This window comes from Pomacea canaliculata, linkage group LG5 (assembly GCF_003073045.1).
Source record: "Pomacea canaliculata isolate SZHN2017 linkage group LG5, ASM307304v1, whole genome shotgun sequence".
NCBI lineage: Eukaryota > Metazoa > Mollusca > Gastropoda > Architaenioglossa > Ampullariidae > Pomacea > Pomacea canaliculata.
In genome coordinates this window covers 22,617,063-22,634,111 of record NC_037594.1, presented here as the reverse complement: position 1 = coordinate 22,634,111, position 17,049 = coordinate 22,617,063, and the positions used below count along the sequence as shown (strand labels likewise).

General features: G+C 35.1%; 2 protein-coding genes across 2 annotated transcripts; both read right to left on the bottom strand.

Moving 5' to 3' along the window:
- Positions 1-1,935: 1,935 nt before the first annotated feature.
- Positions 1,936-6,869, bottom strand: LOC112563562 (RNA/RNP complex-1-interacting phosphatase-like). The gene is made up of 10 exons (XM_025237617.1): positions 6,702-6,869; positions 5,652-5,727; positions 5,377-5,408; positions 5,049-5,148; positions 4,843-4,922; positions 4,326-4,372; positions 4,090-4,150; positions 3,534-3,580; positions 3,163-3,238; positions 1,936-3,032 (listed from the first exon to the last, which is right to left on the bottom strand). The coding sequence occupies exons 1-10, from the start codon at positions 6,716-6,718 to the stop codon at positions 2,660-2,662; spliced, it is 909 nt and encodes a 302-aa protein (XP_025093402.1). The 5' UTR covers positions 6,719-6,869; the 3' UTR covers positions 1,936-2,659.
- Positions 6,870-7,977: 1,108 nt separating this feature from the next.
- On the bottom strand, positions 7,978-17,037 carry LOC112563563 (upstream activation factor subunit spp27-like). Its single transcript, XM_025237618.1, has 10 exons — positions 16,887-17,037; positions 14,313-14,403; positions 13,656-13,932; positions 13,219-13,281; positions 13,024-13,098; positions 12,620-12,668; positions 11,921-11,988; positions 11,480-11,539; positions 10,831-10,885; positions 7,978-10,469 (listed from the first exon to the last, which is right to left on the bottom strand). Exons 1-10 carry the CDS (start codon positions 16,927-16,929, stop codon positions 10,396-10,398), a joined length of 855 nt encoding a protein of 284 aa, XP_025093403.1. The 5' UTR covers positions 16,930-17,037; the 3' UTR covers positions 7,978-10,395.
- Positions 17,038-17,049: the final 12 nt, after the last annotated feature.

Sequence of the window (17,049 nt, the reverse complement as noted above, 5' to 3'; positions counted from 1 at the left end):
ATTTAAAAAAAAACTTTGCTTCATCTTCAGTTACTGAATTAAGTATAAAAATTATTTTGAAAAACATTTTTCGCAACATTGAAACGGCATTTAAAGAATGAAGTGGTGTCAAATAGTTTTATTGCTATTCTGTCTGTGCAAATAATAGCATGCTAGTCTCAGAAAATAGCAATCACAAGACTATTTTAGTGCACGTTTATTTGGGTTTCCCTAATCACATTCGTGCCTTGTATTTATGTCAAGACATTGTCTGGTGAAAGGTGCTCTAGTAAAATGTAGACCTGATCTTTTATCCTCCTGTTTGCCTTTACTAAAATGGGATCTATTTCAAGTGCAGTGGTTGATCCTTTCAAATAAGCCAAAATCCAAAGCACTTTCTTCACCTTTTAAAAAGAAAATAAACTCAAATGGAATGTAATTACCATGCTTAACTTTTTTTTTTGGCATGGAATTCCTTTGTGCATGTTGATTACCAACATTAAAAGAAAATCTGTTCTAAACCCATGACTTGTGAATGAAAAATGAAATTTAAAAAATATATGTAGCAAAATGACAATGAACATTCAGCTGTTCCTCCACAATCATATATTAGCCACATAGAATCCATTCAAATATGAATTTGATTTATTTAGGCATAAAATATATTGAAAGGACATTTGTATTTCATGTCTATAAAATGCAGGAAACAACAACTCAAATATTTTTAAAATCTAGGTGGTAAGAGGAACAAGTTTATCCATAAGTTCATAAAACAAATTAATACCAAATTTTTGACTACAGTTAAGCATTAATACTGAAGGAAGGACCCCCAACCCACACTTCCCAGTATGCCCATGCTATTTTCAGCTTCCTAAACTGCCATTCTGCTATATTTATTACTTTGCAGTAACTTACAGATGATGTAAAACTAGGAATGCTACAGATCTGGGCCTAATTCAGCTCTAAATCATTAATTATTATGACACCTGACTTTATTATGAAACCTTTAACAAGTATGGGACTTCTGAGTTTTAAATAATCAAAAGAAATCAATTATCAGGGACTGGTTGTGAACAAACAAATGATAAGCTTAATATATGTTGCAAAATCTGTTTTGAACTCTAAAACCTATTATACAAGCATGTGCAATAATAACCATTTTCCTGGACAGGTTGAAGAAGCACCAATTATTGCCTTTGTTCATTATCACCTTTGTCATCTCAATTATGATTTGCTGTGGCAGTAAACCTATAGGAAACTTTTTAGATGCTATCTCAAAGAAAATCTAGGTAAAAAACAGACACCATCTCCCCAAAAAATACATAATCCAAAACTGCAAAAGAGCAATTTTTTAACAACACCATTATCCAGTGGACTTTCACCAAACAGCTAGAGGACCTGGACTTTGCAGATGACATTAATCTCCTTTTCATCGGCAGAAACATGCACAAACCAAACTGAGTAAGCTAGCAGAGAAGACTGGCTTAAAGGTCAACAAAAAGACCAAAGTGATGAGAACAACAAGCAGGAACTTCCAATCCAACTTCAAGGAGAGATCCTGGAAATAGCTTCACGTATCTGGGGAGCATTGTCAACAAGGATGGTGGAGCAGACGTTGACATCAAAAGCTGCATCAACAAGGCCAGGCATGCTTTCAACAGCCTACGCCCCATCTGGAGCTCCCAAGCACTATCCTTCCACAGTACGACCCGCACCTTCAACACCAATGTGAAAACTGTCCTACTGTGTGGTTCTGAAACCTGGAGAGTGACGAACACCATCAACAACAAGCTCCAGACCTTTACCAACTGATGCTACGCCACATCCTAGGAATAAGATGGCCTGAAAAGATATCCAACAGCAGCTGTGGAAAAGAACCAACCAGAATGCCACTAGTCAAGACATCAAAAAGCTCAAATGGGGCTGGATGGGACACACCCTGCGCAAACTAGCTGACACCATTGCCAGGCTATCATTTGACTGGAACCCTCAGGGGAAAGGAGAGTTGGGAGACCAAAGCAGTCTTGGAAAGAGAGTGAGGCAAAGAATGTCAGAACCACATGGGCCCAACTGAGGGGTACTGCTCAAAACGGTCCACTGGTGAAGTGTTGTTGCGGCCCTATTCTCCTCAAGGAGTAAAAGGATTAAACTAAACTTAAAGATTTTTTTAAACCCAGCACAATACTTCAATCTCATCACCACGATATTGCAATTAAAACATTTACATTATAATAAATCATTTTTGTCTTCTTACAGCATTTGAACAGTTTTTGTGCACAAGGGGTAAAAATGATCAGTGTTGTAACATTTATATACATTGTTCAAAATTTGAGTGTCAGAATATATAGAGCAAGTCGCATAAAACGTAGTGTGACAAAACAAAGACCACGACGCAACCCCACAGCTAGTCAGCTGGTAGGCTGTCGATGATTCACAGGAAAGTGATGATCTTTGGCCTGATATCCTCTCTGTTCAGAATGAGTGGGTCTTCTGTCTTGAGAATTTAAATACCTTATATTGCCTGGAGGAATCCAGGGTGGACATATTTGTTGGTTATCATATCTTCTCCAGTAACCAGAACTGCGTGTAATCTCTTCATGAGAACCATAGCTGTACGAATTTTTATGATAGGAAATTTCAGATCTACCATTATCTTCACCCCATCTAGAAGCAGACATTCTCAGTGGAGGGTTGAACATGGGTTGTAGCCTATTAAATCCCAAATGTCTATTCCCTTGTATTTGTGATACCCAGCCTGCACGCCAGCAACCTCTCCAGAACATTTCTGGTGATTCCACAACTTCCAGTGGTGATACATGACTCGTATATCTGGAGCTGTGACCATGGCCATCCTGGTAATGCTCCTTCCTCTGCTCCCTAATACTGGTTTCTGACCTAGCCATCTTGGAACTGCCAAAATATTCACGGCTCTCAGCAGGCTGTGTTTCTTCAAACAAATCTGTTGATTTCTCCATTTTCCTTTTCTTGTGTCTTGGCTTCCACTTTTTCCTCTCTGGAGAAGATGGAGGGGAATTTTGAGGCTCTTCAGGGGTCTGAAAACATAATTATTAAAAAAGACTCACTGTGAAGTGTCATGGGAAGGGGCATGTACAACTATTCTCAAGGCAACATATGGTGAATCCTTTTTAAATCTAAAATAGAAACAAAGAAAAGGTAATTTACCTTTCGAATGGACGTTTTCTCAGGTCTTCAAGATAATTTTCTCGCTCTATTGGATGTCCTCTTGCTTCATTAAATTCTGAATAAAAACAAAAACGGAAATTAACTGCATCTGTAAAATATATTGAAAAAAAAAAGTTTTAATAAACACTGCTGGAAATACCCAGAATACAGATCCTGTTGGAGATCACTTCTCACTTCAGAAAAATAAGATGTAACAGGGGGAATATCTATTCACCAGCAAGAATTACCTTCCTTCTAGTAACATCATGCAATAACTCTTTTATTTGTATCAAAAGTGATATTAAATAAAGGAAGGTGACTGAATCAAAGCTACATCCATTTTCAAAGAATGATTAAGGTAGCGGACTCACTGGATATTGCATCATCAGGCTGGAAATTCAACTTTTCAATCATGTACCTGGGATGGAAAAAGAAATTTGGAGATGATGAAAAGATAATGAAAATATGAAAGCGTTTTGCACTTTTTATTATATCATTTCATATTTTATGCAGCTTATGTACATGAAAAAGCTCTTAATTAGCAGAGTTGACTATGTTCAGCTTTCCACTGAAAACAAAGTGGCTTTATAACTGTAAGCATAGGGTATCTCTAAATTTGCCACAAAAGAAAAATAAATCCACAAGTTCATCATAGGCAGTTTTAAATACCCTCCAACACTAGACTGGTGCATCATTTGAATTTTCACAATCTTCTTATGATACCAAAGATCAAAGTATTAACCTTCATGGCGCATTTACTCCCAAATATTGCCTACCCACATAATCAAAAAAAAAAAAAAGTTTCTATATTTATAACCAGAGTTGGACATATAATGTTCACTAGCTAAATCTACTTTGTTCAGACACAAAAGAATGCCAACATGTAAGGCATCAACTCTTGTTTACCATGCTTCCATCACTTCTTACCTGCATACAAGGTACCCTGTTCGGTTCACACCATGTGTACAATGAATTCCAATCAAAATATCTGAAATAAACAAATTTCAATAGCTCAGGGATTTTTAAAAAAATAGCTAAAAAAGATAATAAGCAGTTGACAATTTTGTAGTTTTTCTCTACAGTGGATTAATAGTAAGCTATCACGAAAAAGTGTTACTGGAAAATCATTACAGAATGCTGTATTTGAATGCAGTATTACTTACTGTTGTCTGCATTCTTTGCACAGAAATCACTGACTATTTCTTCAAACCTGAGAGAAAAATCAACAGAAGACTATTACATTTAGATCTCTTCATATTATGTTTTGGAATATATAAAGAAAAATAGCATGCCTACTTTTCTCTTTACTGTGCCTCACAATTGTATTATGCTAAGTGCAGATAACTGTGTGAAAAAGAATTAAACAGTAACAGCAAAAGACACCTTTATTTGATAAATCATTAAACATGTTAAATGCATTTATATTCTTTCTCCTGTTGCACAAACCTACATAAGGATTAAAATAAAGGCAAACTGATTTCTGTTACTACTTGTGTCAAGATAAATATGAAAGCTTTCTTTCACTTAACCATAAAAAGGTCTTTTGCAGTGCTGTTAAGTTCCAACTAAATGAAATCTGTAGCTTGCAGCGATCAAAAGAGATTAATTATTTTGCTAGCAATGAAATACACAAAACTACAATTTGATGTAAGAGAAAAAAACCAGATACAGCTGCAGTACCTTTGGAATACTTTTTCACTAGGAATTTCATGACCAGCAGTGAAGATCTTCTCGTAGTCGATAGACTTTTTACTAAACTCCTGAAATATCAGACATGCTGTTGTAATCTTCCCACATTTCCTTTCTTACTTCTACATACTATTAATATGCATTAAACTATGAACCACTGTCCACACACGTTGGGAAATAAGGGGAGAAAGACATACCTTTCCATTATAGTACTTGGAAGTGAATGTGAGATCCACCACAAGTCCAAGGTCCTGACCTGACTCTTTCAATATTTGTATTAACCTTGACGGAGAAAATCTGAGTGGACAAATCAAAACTTGATCAGTATTATTTTATCTCTTCCAGGAACATAACCTTTCTTAATGACAATTCAATACAATGACTGCTTTAATCAGTGCTTATTTTTTCCATTACTTCAACACTACACATCCAAATGCATGCAAAACCACAGCTTTTCCATAACAAAATGGGGGAAAAAAAGCAAAGCAAAAGAGGAGAATATTATATTTTACAAATATCACTAACCTTTCATCAGCTGATAGATTCCTGCACAATGCCTGTGTAGCAAAAAAACTTATGTAAATCTTTCCAGCCAACATGATAATAAGTGGCTGAAAGGAAAATGACTTAAAATTTCAACACAATTACCTTACAAAGTATTTCCCCTCATAAACACAGACAGAACAAAATTAGACTATATTCTACTGCATTAAAAAATTTCTACTTAAAATAGACAAAGATTTTGAAAAGACCTATCAACAATCAAAAATATAATAATTATTACTGTTAATTGCACCTACCTCCTTAAGCGGTACTTTAAATGCAATAAACTTTGTTCCAGGAATCACAGATCCCAGAGGTCGATAGTCTGTCCATCTAAAACAAAGAATTTGTAAGTGCCTGTATCTTTTCAGGTTATGTGCAGCATTTTACTGACTTCATTGATTACAGTTTGAATGTGATGACCAAAGGACAAAACAACTATCAAATGTTACCCCCAGGTATTTTTACAAGTAGCTATGTCTGGAGCTACCCCCTCAATTATCAATGGTTATCCTTCCACTTAACAATGTGTACATATTAGACAATGTGGATTCACAAATATGTATAAATATATGCATATTTTCAATATCATCTTGAAGTTGGTGGTTATTATGTGCTTTACCATAAATTATTGTATCATCCACAAATATTCTGCAAACGGATTGAACACACCCAAGCACTAGCCCCAGTACAGTCCCCTGCAGAATGCTAGAGGCGATATAGCGATGCCAATTGTGACCCTTTGCATTCTATTTGTTTAAAACATTTGGGCAGAACTTTAGTACATAATAACGAAAGTACGTACGACCACGGACGTAATAAAAATTTCCGAAACAGAAACGGTATTCAGTAATCCCTCGTTTATCGCGGGAGATGCGTTCAGAAACCACCACAAATAGAAATTGTATATTTATCTATGTATTTATACACTATATTAAGGCTTTAGAAGCCCTCCGACATACTTTTACGCTACATAAACCTGTATTTGATAGACTTGATCTATAAATAAAGCGTTCTTCATTACTTCCATCAGCTAACTCACTCATGAAAGATTTTTTACAAACAAAATGAATTCTCTGAAATCAGACATCTCGCGTAAATGTTTACATATGCTTAATTTTAGCACGGAATGTTAGCGTATCTCAATAATGCTGCAAAGTGTATGTCGATTATGTAAGTGACCATATAAGAGCAAAACCGAAAGTCACTGCCATTCAGGGATGACTTATGGAAACCGTCAGTTAAATCTGTCGACGACATTCTCTCTTAAGTACACAAAGTTATTCTGTAATATATGATGAACTTACCTGTCAGGGGGAGGCATCTCCAATTATATTATAAAACAGTATAATTTTATATCCTTTCAGTTTGTTCACGTGGAATTTCCACAAAACAACGTAACTCTGTTTTAAGAGACTACTCAGTTGATGGGGAGGTAATCACGTATTTCGCCGCATGACATCACGATAGGTGGATTGCTGTGTGTCTGCCGAGACCAACACTTAGGCTCTTGCAAAGTTCTCCGCTGTTAGTCTCGGCGAGCATAAACAAAGAGTGTGACTAAATCGAAAGCTTTGTAGTCTCGTGCCTCGTTTTAGTCAGAGACGTTAGACGCCTCTGTTTTAGTAGGCCGATGTCCTTGTGGGCGTGTTTTTAAAAGGGTTTCGCCGATGCGAGGGAAGGTAGGAGTACACGTGGTGCTGACTTTTACCAGCGGTCAGTCTTCCCTTTAATTGCCACAATGGACCCGAGGTAGGGTGGAGATCACAGCCAATAAACCGAGCAATAAAACGTCTTTCTCAGCCGAGTACTAATTGGCATTCTGATGAAGATTTGGAAATTAATAATATAATTTAAATAACAAAATCCAACCATCATTGATAAATAAGATAATAATTTACCATCAATGTTTGCACTTTCAAAACTGAAATTGTTCCTATTAGTCATTAGAGAGCATCTGCGGTGGCTGCCTTCAAAGGAAAGCTAGGTTGGTTTTATTGCGAACGAATTCAGTTTCACTTTACACAATAAATTCGGTAAATGAACGCCATGATGTATTCATTTGTTGTCCATTCCATTATCACTAGGTTTGTTATGTATATGTATAGTCACCCATATGGTGTTTTTTTTTTTTTCTTGGTACGGCCCGCTGAATAGCTTGAAATTTTGAGACCGGCCCACAAGAAAACTTTATTCATCGCTGCTCTACAGAGTTAAGTACTTATTCCCAACAGCTGGGTTGACTTGGGTAAAATGTTCCCTGAGCCACACATGCATTACTCAGCACGTCTTTGGGTTCGAACACCAGTCTGTCGGCTGTCCCTACCCTAGGGTTGAGAAAGGATGGGAGAAACAAGAGTCAATGATAACAGTAAAAGATAAGGTCGGTCGCGAAGGTGACAAAAAAAAAAAAAAAAGTGTCAAGTGTACCAAACACAGCAGACAAGGGTAAGCACCGGAACTATACCTAGGTCGGTGGGTTGAATTTCGAGCAGGTAGAAGAGTGTTTAGATGTTCCATAATATGATCAAGAATTTCACGCTCCAGCAGCTTGAACAAAAACTGAAAACAAAACAGCATAGGCCCCTTGTGTATGAATGTTTATTTCAAGTGTACAATACCAAAACCTCTTTGAAAAAGTATATTTCCCAGACTAGACCCATGGGAAACAATCTTGAACCTTTTATTGTGCTGTCCACTGGCAGTCTAATTCAGAATATTAGTGACCTGCAGATTCAGCAGCTAAAGCTGTGTATGGCAAGTTTCATCCAGCTCAAAGGTGATGTAAAGAGAAATATTGCACTGTATGCTGAAGACAAAATATGAGTACACAACCCACGTTCTTCAAAATTGGAGGCAAAACATGAGCACACAACCCACGTTCTTCACCATTTTATCAAAGAATGGGGCTGCAATACTGAGGGAAAGTAAAACTGTATTTTTAAGTTTGCCTTTCTAAATTTTTATTATATTTTAAACAAGACGAGAACTTACAACAGAAGTAAAATCTCTCATTAATGCACAAAACATACTCAAGATTGAAAAGTCACATATTTTATACTCTTTGATTATTTGTTAAATGACATAGTTATTAACACGTTTCCCTCACTGACTTATACCAAGGTTATACTCATAACATCATGCATCCTCATAAGTAGTACACAAAGCAGCTGATATTTTATTAGTTTCTTTTTCGTTTGAAGGCTCTTTTTTTTAAATAACACCATCAAGACAAAATAAGATACTTCACAATACTTTACCTAACAATCATTACAGCAGTACTATAATATTTTCTGTCAAGACAAATGCAAACATTTTAGAAATATTAACAAGTTCAATACTGTACTACTATTTTCTAACCTACTTATCCTACACCAACACAAATGTCTAGGATCATTACAGAGCATAAGCAGTTTTTATTTGGGAAACAACCACACATCTTATTGAACAGATTCTCAGTGATTATGTACAACATTCTTTAACAAGCATTCCAGACTACATTACTATCTTTTAAAATATTGCTGCACAGAAAATAGAAATACAAAAATAACCAAATATCGACCTGGCAATCTTCAGATATAAGATAACAAAATGTTGACAAAGAGCAGCAATATTTTATACATGAATTTTTTGTTATTTACATTTTTAAAGATGGACTTCGCTTTCAGAAAAATGTTTTATGAAGAACACAAGTCACTCTATTTAAGTGAGAACATTTTATCTCCCATTAAAAAAATACTTTGGGAATACATGCATACAAACATACAAACACTTGCATGCGCCCATGGAAAAAAGGGTGGCAGTATTGCCAGATTCAAGATTCAAAACTGTGTTTCACAAATTTCAAAGCACTAAAATGTGCAGATATATACACATGAACTGCAGACCTCTTTATGGCAAATATTTAAATTACTTCTCAGAGTGAATTTCCTATTTTTAAGTTAAAAAAAATCAAACTGCTGGGTCTTATCTTTGCATACAGTTGAGAACCATCTTGGCAATGAAATTTTTGAACTGACTGCTTGCTACTCAACTGATGCAATCTGTTCTTAGATGGCAGTTGTTGCTAACTAGCTTTTTTCAAAATTTTAAAAGAACACTGACTAGTATTTCAGAAATCAACACCAGGGGGAAAAAAGTGAATGATCTAAGAAGTTCTTAAAAATAAAATGGTGAAAATCATTACCTATGATTACACACATATAGGTCCATCATCAGTAGCACACCAAGCAGGTTACGGGTGCAAGAGTGGAATGAAAACACTTGCAAGCATTAGCCCATAACTCAAAGTCAAAACATGTTATTAATCATGTTAACAAAATCTATAGTCAACTGTAAATGAAAACATCAACTGAGTTTCACTCTGATTGGAAGATTTATGTTTGGTTGGTAGGGGTGAGTAATACAATACAATAATGTTAATACAGCCAGAATTATTATATGCAATGTGTGAAAATAAGTTTCAGGATGCACATGCATTATCTTTCTGCATGTATACAGTATCAACATACTTGACCATACTTTAATCCCCAAATCAAGTTTAAGTTCCATAGTTAACATGTTTTCGACAAATATTCTAACATTTTTTTTTAATTAAACAAATCGGTCAAAGATAAAACTTGCACCACTGTGCTTTTAAATAGAAAAATATCATTTTTCAGCAACTCTATAACAAGAAACAAAATCTTCTATTTAGATGTTATCACTACTTCTGTAAACAATTCTTTTCCTCCACATAAAAGGCACTACATTGATCCAAGACATCTCCTGGAGTGAGACAAAGGCAAAAATTAAAATGCCCCAAAAGAAAATAACAGCATCTCGCTATGAAAGCAGCATTCATTTTTCCTTAACAGATAATGTAACAAAAACATACATTAAAACTCTCCAACAAACAAACAAAACCCCACCCAACAACAGTGAAGAAAGAAAAATGTCATCTATCAGGGAACCAAACTTGATTGTGGTTTAAACACATTTTTAAGGCATCTGGCATTATGGTTAGAGTTTAGGTAAGTCTTTTATATAGGGTTTCAAGATCTTCATCATTCCAAACAGACGCACTTTCTTCTTGCCTGCAAAATAACGCAGAAGGAATTTTGAGCACAATTACTAAAATGAAATCTCAAGTAGTTTTCCTTTTACAAGTTTAGAAACAGTCTCATAAAAAAGGAAATAATATATTCTCATGTGTTATGTAAACTTAACACCTATCCACTGTGTTTTGATAACAATCAGAAGTCACTTTCATGACAAAAACTGATCAAAATAAATCAATTGGATTTTGACAACAAGCTGTATGTGCTTGTGGATACTCCATAGATGACCACCAGTTTCATCTCAAAAGCTGGTCTCCAAGTAACCAAGGCAAATGACAACAATAACAATCAATTAGATGTTGAGAAAAGGAGAAAAGAAGCACCCCCAACTACTCACCAAAAAGTTCCTGCATTTCTTCATCACACAGCATAAACTGTTTGTTGCTGGGATCCTGAAAAGTAAAAAAAAAAAATTTAGATGAAACATTGTAACTCATTTTGGAAGCAATCTAACTGCTGCATCTTAGAAAAAAAGACATCCTAATATAAACTATTCTCTAATATAAACTATTAGAGAAGCCAAAGGTCGTGTGACACTGGGGAAACAGGTAAGGGTAACTGTCAGGCCAGAATGGAAGCAATTGATGAAGCAGGAACACAAGGATAGCTGGCATTGAATAACGTCACCTAACCCCCCTCGTGTCAAACCATTCTCTCGTGGAAAAAAATCTGGCCTTTAACTACTACTTTTGAAAGGAGAAAATCAAACGTCAAGAACTTAAGTTTAAAAAAGGTTAGATAGATCTTCAAACTTAACATTAAATGTACTGTAAAAAACTGTACACAAAAGAAATGCTATCAAGACAACCCAAGGTTTTTTTTTATTATTAAATGGTAGCAGTTATGCCTACTGTTCCTGACCAGCATAAACACTACTTGTTTTAACAAACAACTATCAAGGTAAAATTCAATAATGAAAAAAATTGTTTAAATTTTTTATACATCTGGGGTTGTTACCACTAAACAAGCAAGGCAAAACAAAAAACCTGCAAATTCCTCTCTTTTGCAATTTCCCAAAGTCTCTTAACCACCTCTGGTCTTGGCATCTGTGAGAAAAATAACAAGCTTAAGCAACAGAAATTACTTGAGACCTGAATGACTCTTAATTGATAAAATAGACCAACATGAAGTGACCACAGATAACAAGACACAAAAAGTAACAGAAAATAGTGGTACCAATATTCTCCAAGGATCTAAAAGGCTTAGCACACATTTATATTATAAATCTATTTTAAAAGCATACATTTCTAGAAAAAGACAATTGCAGTAAAGCTTATCTAGATGAAGGAACCTATAGCAATTTTCCATATTAGAGATTTTTACTCCCAAATCATCTAATTATTAAAAATCAGCCTCCTCAAACAGAATACAGGCACTACCCTTCCGCACAATCACTGTCTCAAATGACAAAAATCTCCAAATCTTACACTGTCTGTCCCAAGGACTTTAGAGAGAGGAGGAAGTAGAGCACAGGGTCTGCTGTACAGTGATGTTCCTGTAAAAGCCAGGAAAAAAAATATCCAGAAGACAGATAATAGCAAACTGACACTATTAAGGACAAGCCCATTTCTATTTACTTGCACTGAATAGGATCACACAGTCATGAATGCTGTAAGTGACAATTACTGTAATTTGCAGCACATAGCTGATGTGGGCAAGTAGAGATCTTAAGCATTTTATTGATGCAGGAGGAACTACATTGAGATTGTCTGCAATTTTGCCACTGAATATCACAATCACAAGTTCCACATCAGAAAGTATCTTTCATGAGCTTAGTCTTTGAGAAAATTTTCACCTAACCAATTTCTTCATCATGACCGTTGGTGCAAACATATTTGCTTAAGGCATTGCATTCCAGGATTCTGTTCTGACAAGCCTAATGTTTTATAAGTAATTTAAATTAAAGGATGTTTAATAACTAATTAAATTAAGATAAAATGTTTTTAGCTTCTCAACAAGAAGCTTAATTTCTGAAAATTACCCAATACTTTGACATGGACAAAAAATATGGTGCAAAGATTTTTAAGACCTGTTTTTCACAAAGTGCACGAGGCTTTTGTAACACCACATAAAATATATTTCCTGTAAGGTTCTTAGATTTTGTTCAACCTCATGTGTATGCTTACCTTTTGCTCTTTCCTTTTTAGCCTTCTGTTGCTTGGGTTTTTGTGGTTGCTAGCAAGGCAGTAATCAGAAAACATTTTATTTTCCAGAAGTATCTCTATCTTTAAAAATAAATGGTCTTAAGTCAAGAACGATTAAATTCATCTTATAAAGAGATCACATAAACACCATTTTCTTATTTAAAAACACACAATGAGGGTGCCTCCCTATTATCAGATAGTGGCTTACTACCACATCTTAAGACTGAGTTGTTTAGAAGAATATTTAGACTGCAACTTTTCGTTATCAAGTACCTGGTCTCCAAGTCTGAAAGTGCTACAGAGGAATGACAAAAAATCTTTCTAGTCAAAACATAAAGTTTGTGTATGAAATAAAAATATCATGAAGAAAAAACCCAAATATTTACAGTTTTGCAGCGTCTGCTAGGTCTTGTGTCAAACTCTTCATCTTGAAGCTGCTTTGCTAGCTGCTCATCATCAACCTGAAAAAATGTGTTGACACAGAAGGGTTCTCTTTTGCAATACATAAATACATGCAAATAAAGAAAACATCAATTAATCTTATCTTAATGAGAAAATTATAAATGATATTGAAAAAGTACCTTTTTAGAAGACTTCTTTCCTTTGTTAGGAGCTAATTTTGTTTTCTTTTTGGGCACTACTTCCTGCACAAAATCATTAAAAATGTCAGGTGGAACTTAAATGGAGTGGCACAAATAGCTATACATGTATATATCTCTCTCTCATACATACATACAGAACTATACATTCATAACCCAAACAAGGAAACCAAAAGTCTGTATAGATGCAAGCAGTCTTTGTAAAGTGTGATAAAAATACCAAGAGAGATATAACACCACCCAACTGTTTGGAAGTTTTCTGTGTCCCACTAAAATATATGCAACCCTCTAAAAAGGCCACCTATAATATAATAATAACCACAATCCCGCTATGCTTAATTATAATAATAGGAGAAAAGCAAGCCATTCCCTTTTCTCCTATCAATGCAAACATGAATAGATACACATTTTATACAGACCTCTTCATCTTTGAGATCTTCATCAGCACTCTCTTCTTCATAATCTTGTTCTTCATCAGCACTCTCTTCTTTACAATCTTGTTCACTACCAGAGTTGTCACTTTTCTTATTGGGGACATTTTTCTTTCCCTTAGTTTTGTTGTGTTCCTGGATTAACTTGTTTGTTGCGTCCGTGTGGCCATTTTTCTGTGTCTGTTTGGAATTCCTCTCCTCTTCATCGTCATTTTCACTACCAGCAGTTAGCATTTTCATAACAAGATCACCAATCTCTTCCTTCCTAATAACAAACAACAAAAATTCAAAATTATTTTCTTTAATATATATATGCATGCTAAATATATATTGAGTGAGGTATGCATTATTTTACCAATAATTTACTGTTGAAAACTGCAGAAAATGCTATTCAGTTTAATATTGCAGTTTCAATCTCAAGGCCACAAAGTGTATATCCGGACAATTGCTGACCAATAGCTTTTGCATACATGATAGATTACACAAAGGTCGTTAGCCATAAATAGTTGATCAGCATTAGAAAGGTAATCTCCACATAAGTCTTACTCTTACCACTTTCTTGGGCAACAGATGGCCTTAGAATTACTTTCAAAATTTGTCTCTTGCATGATTAATTCAAGTTAAGGATTGCAAATGTATAATTACCTGTCTGTTAAATCTGTTTTAAACTCTGCCTCCAACATCTTTCTGACCTTTTTAGCTGACAACTGATCAAGATCTGCATCTTTCAATATTGCTGAAAAATATTGACCAAACACAACATGAAAAAATGACAGATAATAAATCTTTAAAATAAACTTTAAAAATATATACAGCAAATACTGTGATATGGGAAGAATATGTTCGATTTATTGCAGGAAATTATAATGCAAACATGATGATTCTAGCAAGGATTTAAAGCAAATACTCTAGCTGAAAACCGCCTAACTACGAGCTGTCAGAGAAACAAACCAATAGTGCAATAATATACATGCCGGAAAGTAAAAATGGCAAAAAAATGTCAGATGTGTTTATGGACTATGCAGAAATGCTTTTAGCTAGAGCAAATATAGTGGCTACTCTTTTGCCAAAAGGGAAAGCAGAAAAGTAACCTACTTTAATGTGATAAACCACATGTAACTGGTACCCACTGGTGGTTACAGAAACTGGCAAGTTATGAGAGTGGAAGAAGAGCATACAAAAAGTTCTTTCTTGCTGTATGCACAGTGTGTATTGATGAACACCGAGTCTTTTTTAAATAAAAAGAGAGGTTAAGATCTAGAGAAAATGGTTTAATTTCTGAAGGTACTTTCCAAACAGCTATACATAGCTGTCATTACACTAAATATTACCTCAGTAAAGAAGGCCCCCCAAAAAGTGTATATCACTTTGTCATCAGTGTTTCTTAATAAAGAGTTCAAAGCAACTCTGGCATAAAAAGTATGTAATGTGTTAGCTATTTGCTTTGATTCAGTGTTATACTTGCTAAACCAGTTACAGCTGTCTGTTAGTCTGCCAATTATGAGCTATGCAAGATCAGTGACATCTGTCACATTCTGTCTACACGCTACCAACACTCTTGTCTGTGCATTTGTTTTATCCAGACTTTTATCCTTGCTTGCTGGCTGCCCTGAATACCTTCTTCAAAAACTCCAGAAAGTACAGAACTCTGCTGCATATCTGGTGCTTAGAGCTAGGAAACGGGACCACGCCATCCCTCTCCTTCGTTTTCTATACTGGTTGCCCATCCGTTCTTCCATCTACAAACTGTCCGTTCTGTGTTTAGATTTTTTTGCTGGCACCTGCCCTGATAATTTCTCTGAACTGTTCTTCCCTTTTGTCCCACCTAGATAACTGCTTGTCTGATAATCATTTCCTTACTCTTCCTGTCACCAAAAGAACCACATATGGCCACAGGATTTTAGTTATTGTGCAGCAAAACAATGAAACTCTCTCCCTTTCCATATCCACCACCTACACACTATTGAATCCTTTAAACGTGCACTGAAAATACACCTCCTCTATAAACATTACTACTAACACCCTTTCCCATAATGCTAGTCCTTTTTTTCACACTCTTCCTTTTGCAACATCATGTTACTCTGAGCTCTTGTTATTTGGTTCCTCTTTGTGTTTTTCTGTATTTGACTTTATTCTTCGTTTAGTATGGTTGTTTATTCTTTTATAGTTCATATGTTATTTGTTTGTTTTCCTGTCGGTTGTATGCTGACCATGTTTTGTTTTTGTTCGTAAGCACTAAGTGCATACTCTTTAGGAGTGTGAGTATGGGCTTTACAAATTTTGCATTATTATTAATATAGATGGTACTAGCAGCCACAACTCTTACTAGCAAGAATCGGTGTGCAATAGTCTGGTTTTGTCCACTAAATAATATGGTTGCTTTTCTTTTGTTCTGTACTATCTGCAGTTTAGTTTCTATATGATTTGAATGTTTCTGTGACTTGTGTGTACTCACTATACTGAGAACAGAAACAACCATGTGAACAGGGTGTTAACAAATGTAACTCAATTACACTTTGCTAAAGAGGTGTCAAAAGAAAGGCAAGAACTCTGGTGATATCCCTTTGTCTCTATGTTTCCTATTTGTTGGTGACATTCAAATCATAAGGGCTCAAATCACAAATGCTGATTCATAAATATCATAAAGCTTATTTTTCTTACTTTTTGTAACGAAACATGACTAATAAACTTGAGACATAGACATTACTATAGTCCAAAATCATAATAAAACGTTAAAATGGTATGGCTGTCATATTTCTAAAAAAAAACCAAAAAACAAATGTTCTGCAAATAACTTAATTGTGTATATAGTTAATATTCTTTCAAGCTTTAATAAAAATAACACAGCAAAAATTAAGGCAGGCATTGTGAAATGCATTTAGTTAATCTGTATATGACATAATCCCATATTCTACTTAATAATTATTTTGTTCTCGGCATGTGGTACATCAAGAAATAGTTGCCTCCAAATCCAATTGTCAACCTACCTCTCTATTGTCATAAAAATTCTCAGCTGTTCAAATTTTTATGACCCTCCCCACCCCCAAAAAAAAAAAAAACCGATATATTTTGGGATATCACATGTGACTTAATATAACATGAGGCGTAGGCATGGCGTGAGTTGATGAAGCACCGTTGTGAGTTACTGGAAAGAAACTCCACTATATGCAATGTCCCAAAGGCAAAAATTTAACAAAATAAAATATGAAGTATTCTTACATTTTATACTTCTTCTTAAATCTTCTTCGCTCACACTTGCCATGGTTGTCAGAGCAAAATGATTATAATCTTTCGTCCGACCCGATCAAAACTTATCTGTTAAACTCTTGCATGTTGCTTCGACTGGAATAACGGAAGAGTAGGCTCCCCTGTTTACACAGGA

Excerpts from the sequence above, each read along its gene's own strand:
- LOC112563562 (XM_025237617.1), bottom strand. Across the intron at positions 4,151-4,325 it reads TGCAAAGAATGCAGACAACA|ATATTTTGATTGGAATTCAT; the intron begins GTAAGTAATACT and ends TGTTTATTTCAG. Across the intron at positions 3,033-3,162 it reads AGAAAACGTCCATTCGAAAG|ACCCCTGAAGAGCCTCAAAA; the intron begins GTAAATTACCTT and ends TTATGTTTTCAG.
- LOC112563563 (XM_025237618.1), bottom strand. The coding sequence starts at position 16,929 with ATGGCAAGTGTGAGCGAAGAAGATTTAAGAAGAAGTATAAAAT. Across the intron at positions 13,099-13,218 it reads GAAAGAAGTCTTCTAAAAAG|GTTGATGATGAGCAGCTAGC; the intron begins GTACTTTTTCAA and ends ACATTTTTTCAG. Across the intron at positions 10,886-11,479 it reads CAAAAGAGAGGAATTTGCAG|GATCCCAGCAACAAACAGTT; the intron begins GTTTTTTGTTTT and ends TTTACTTTTCAG.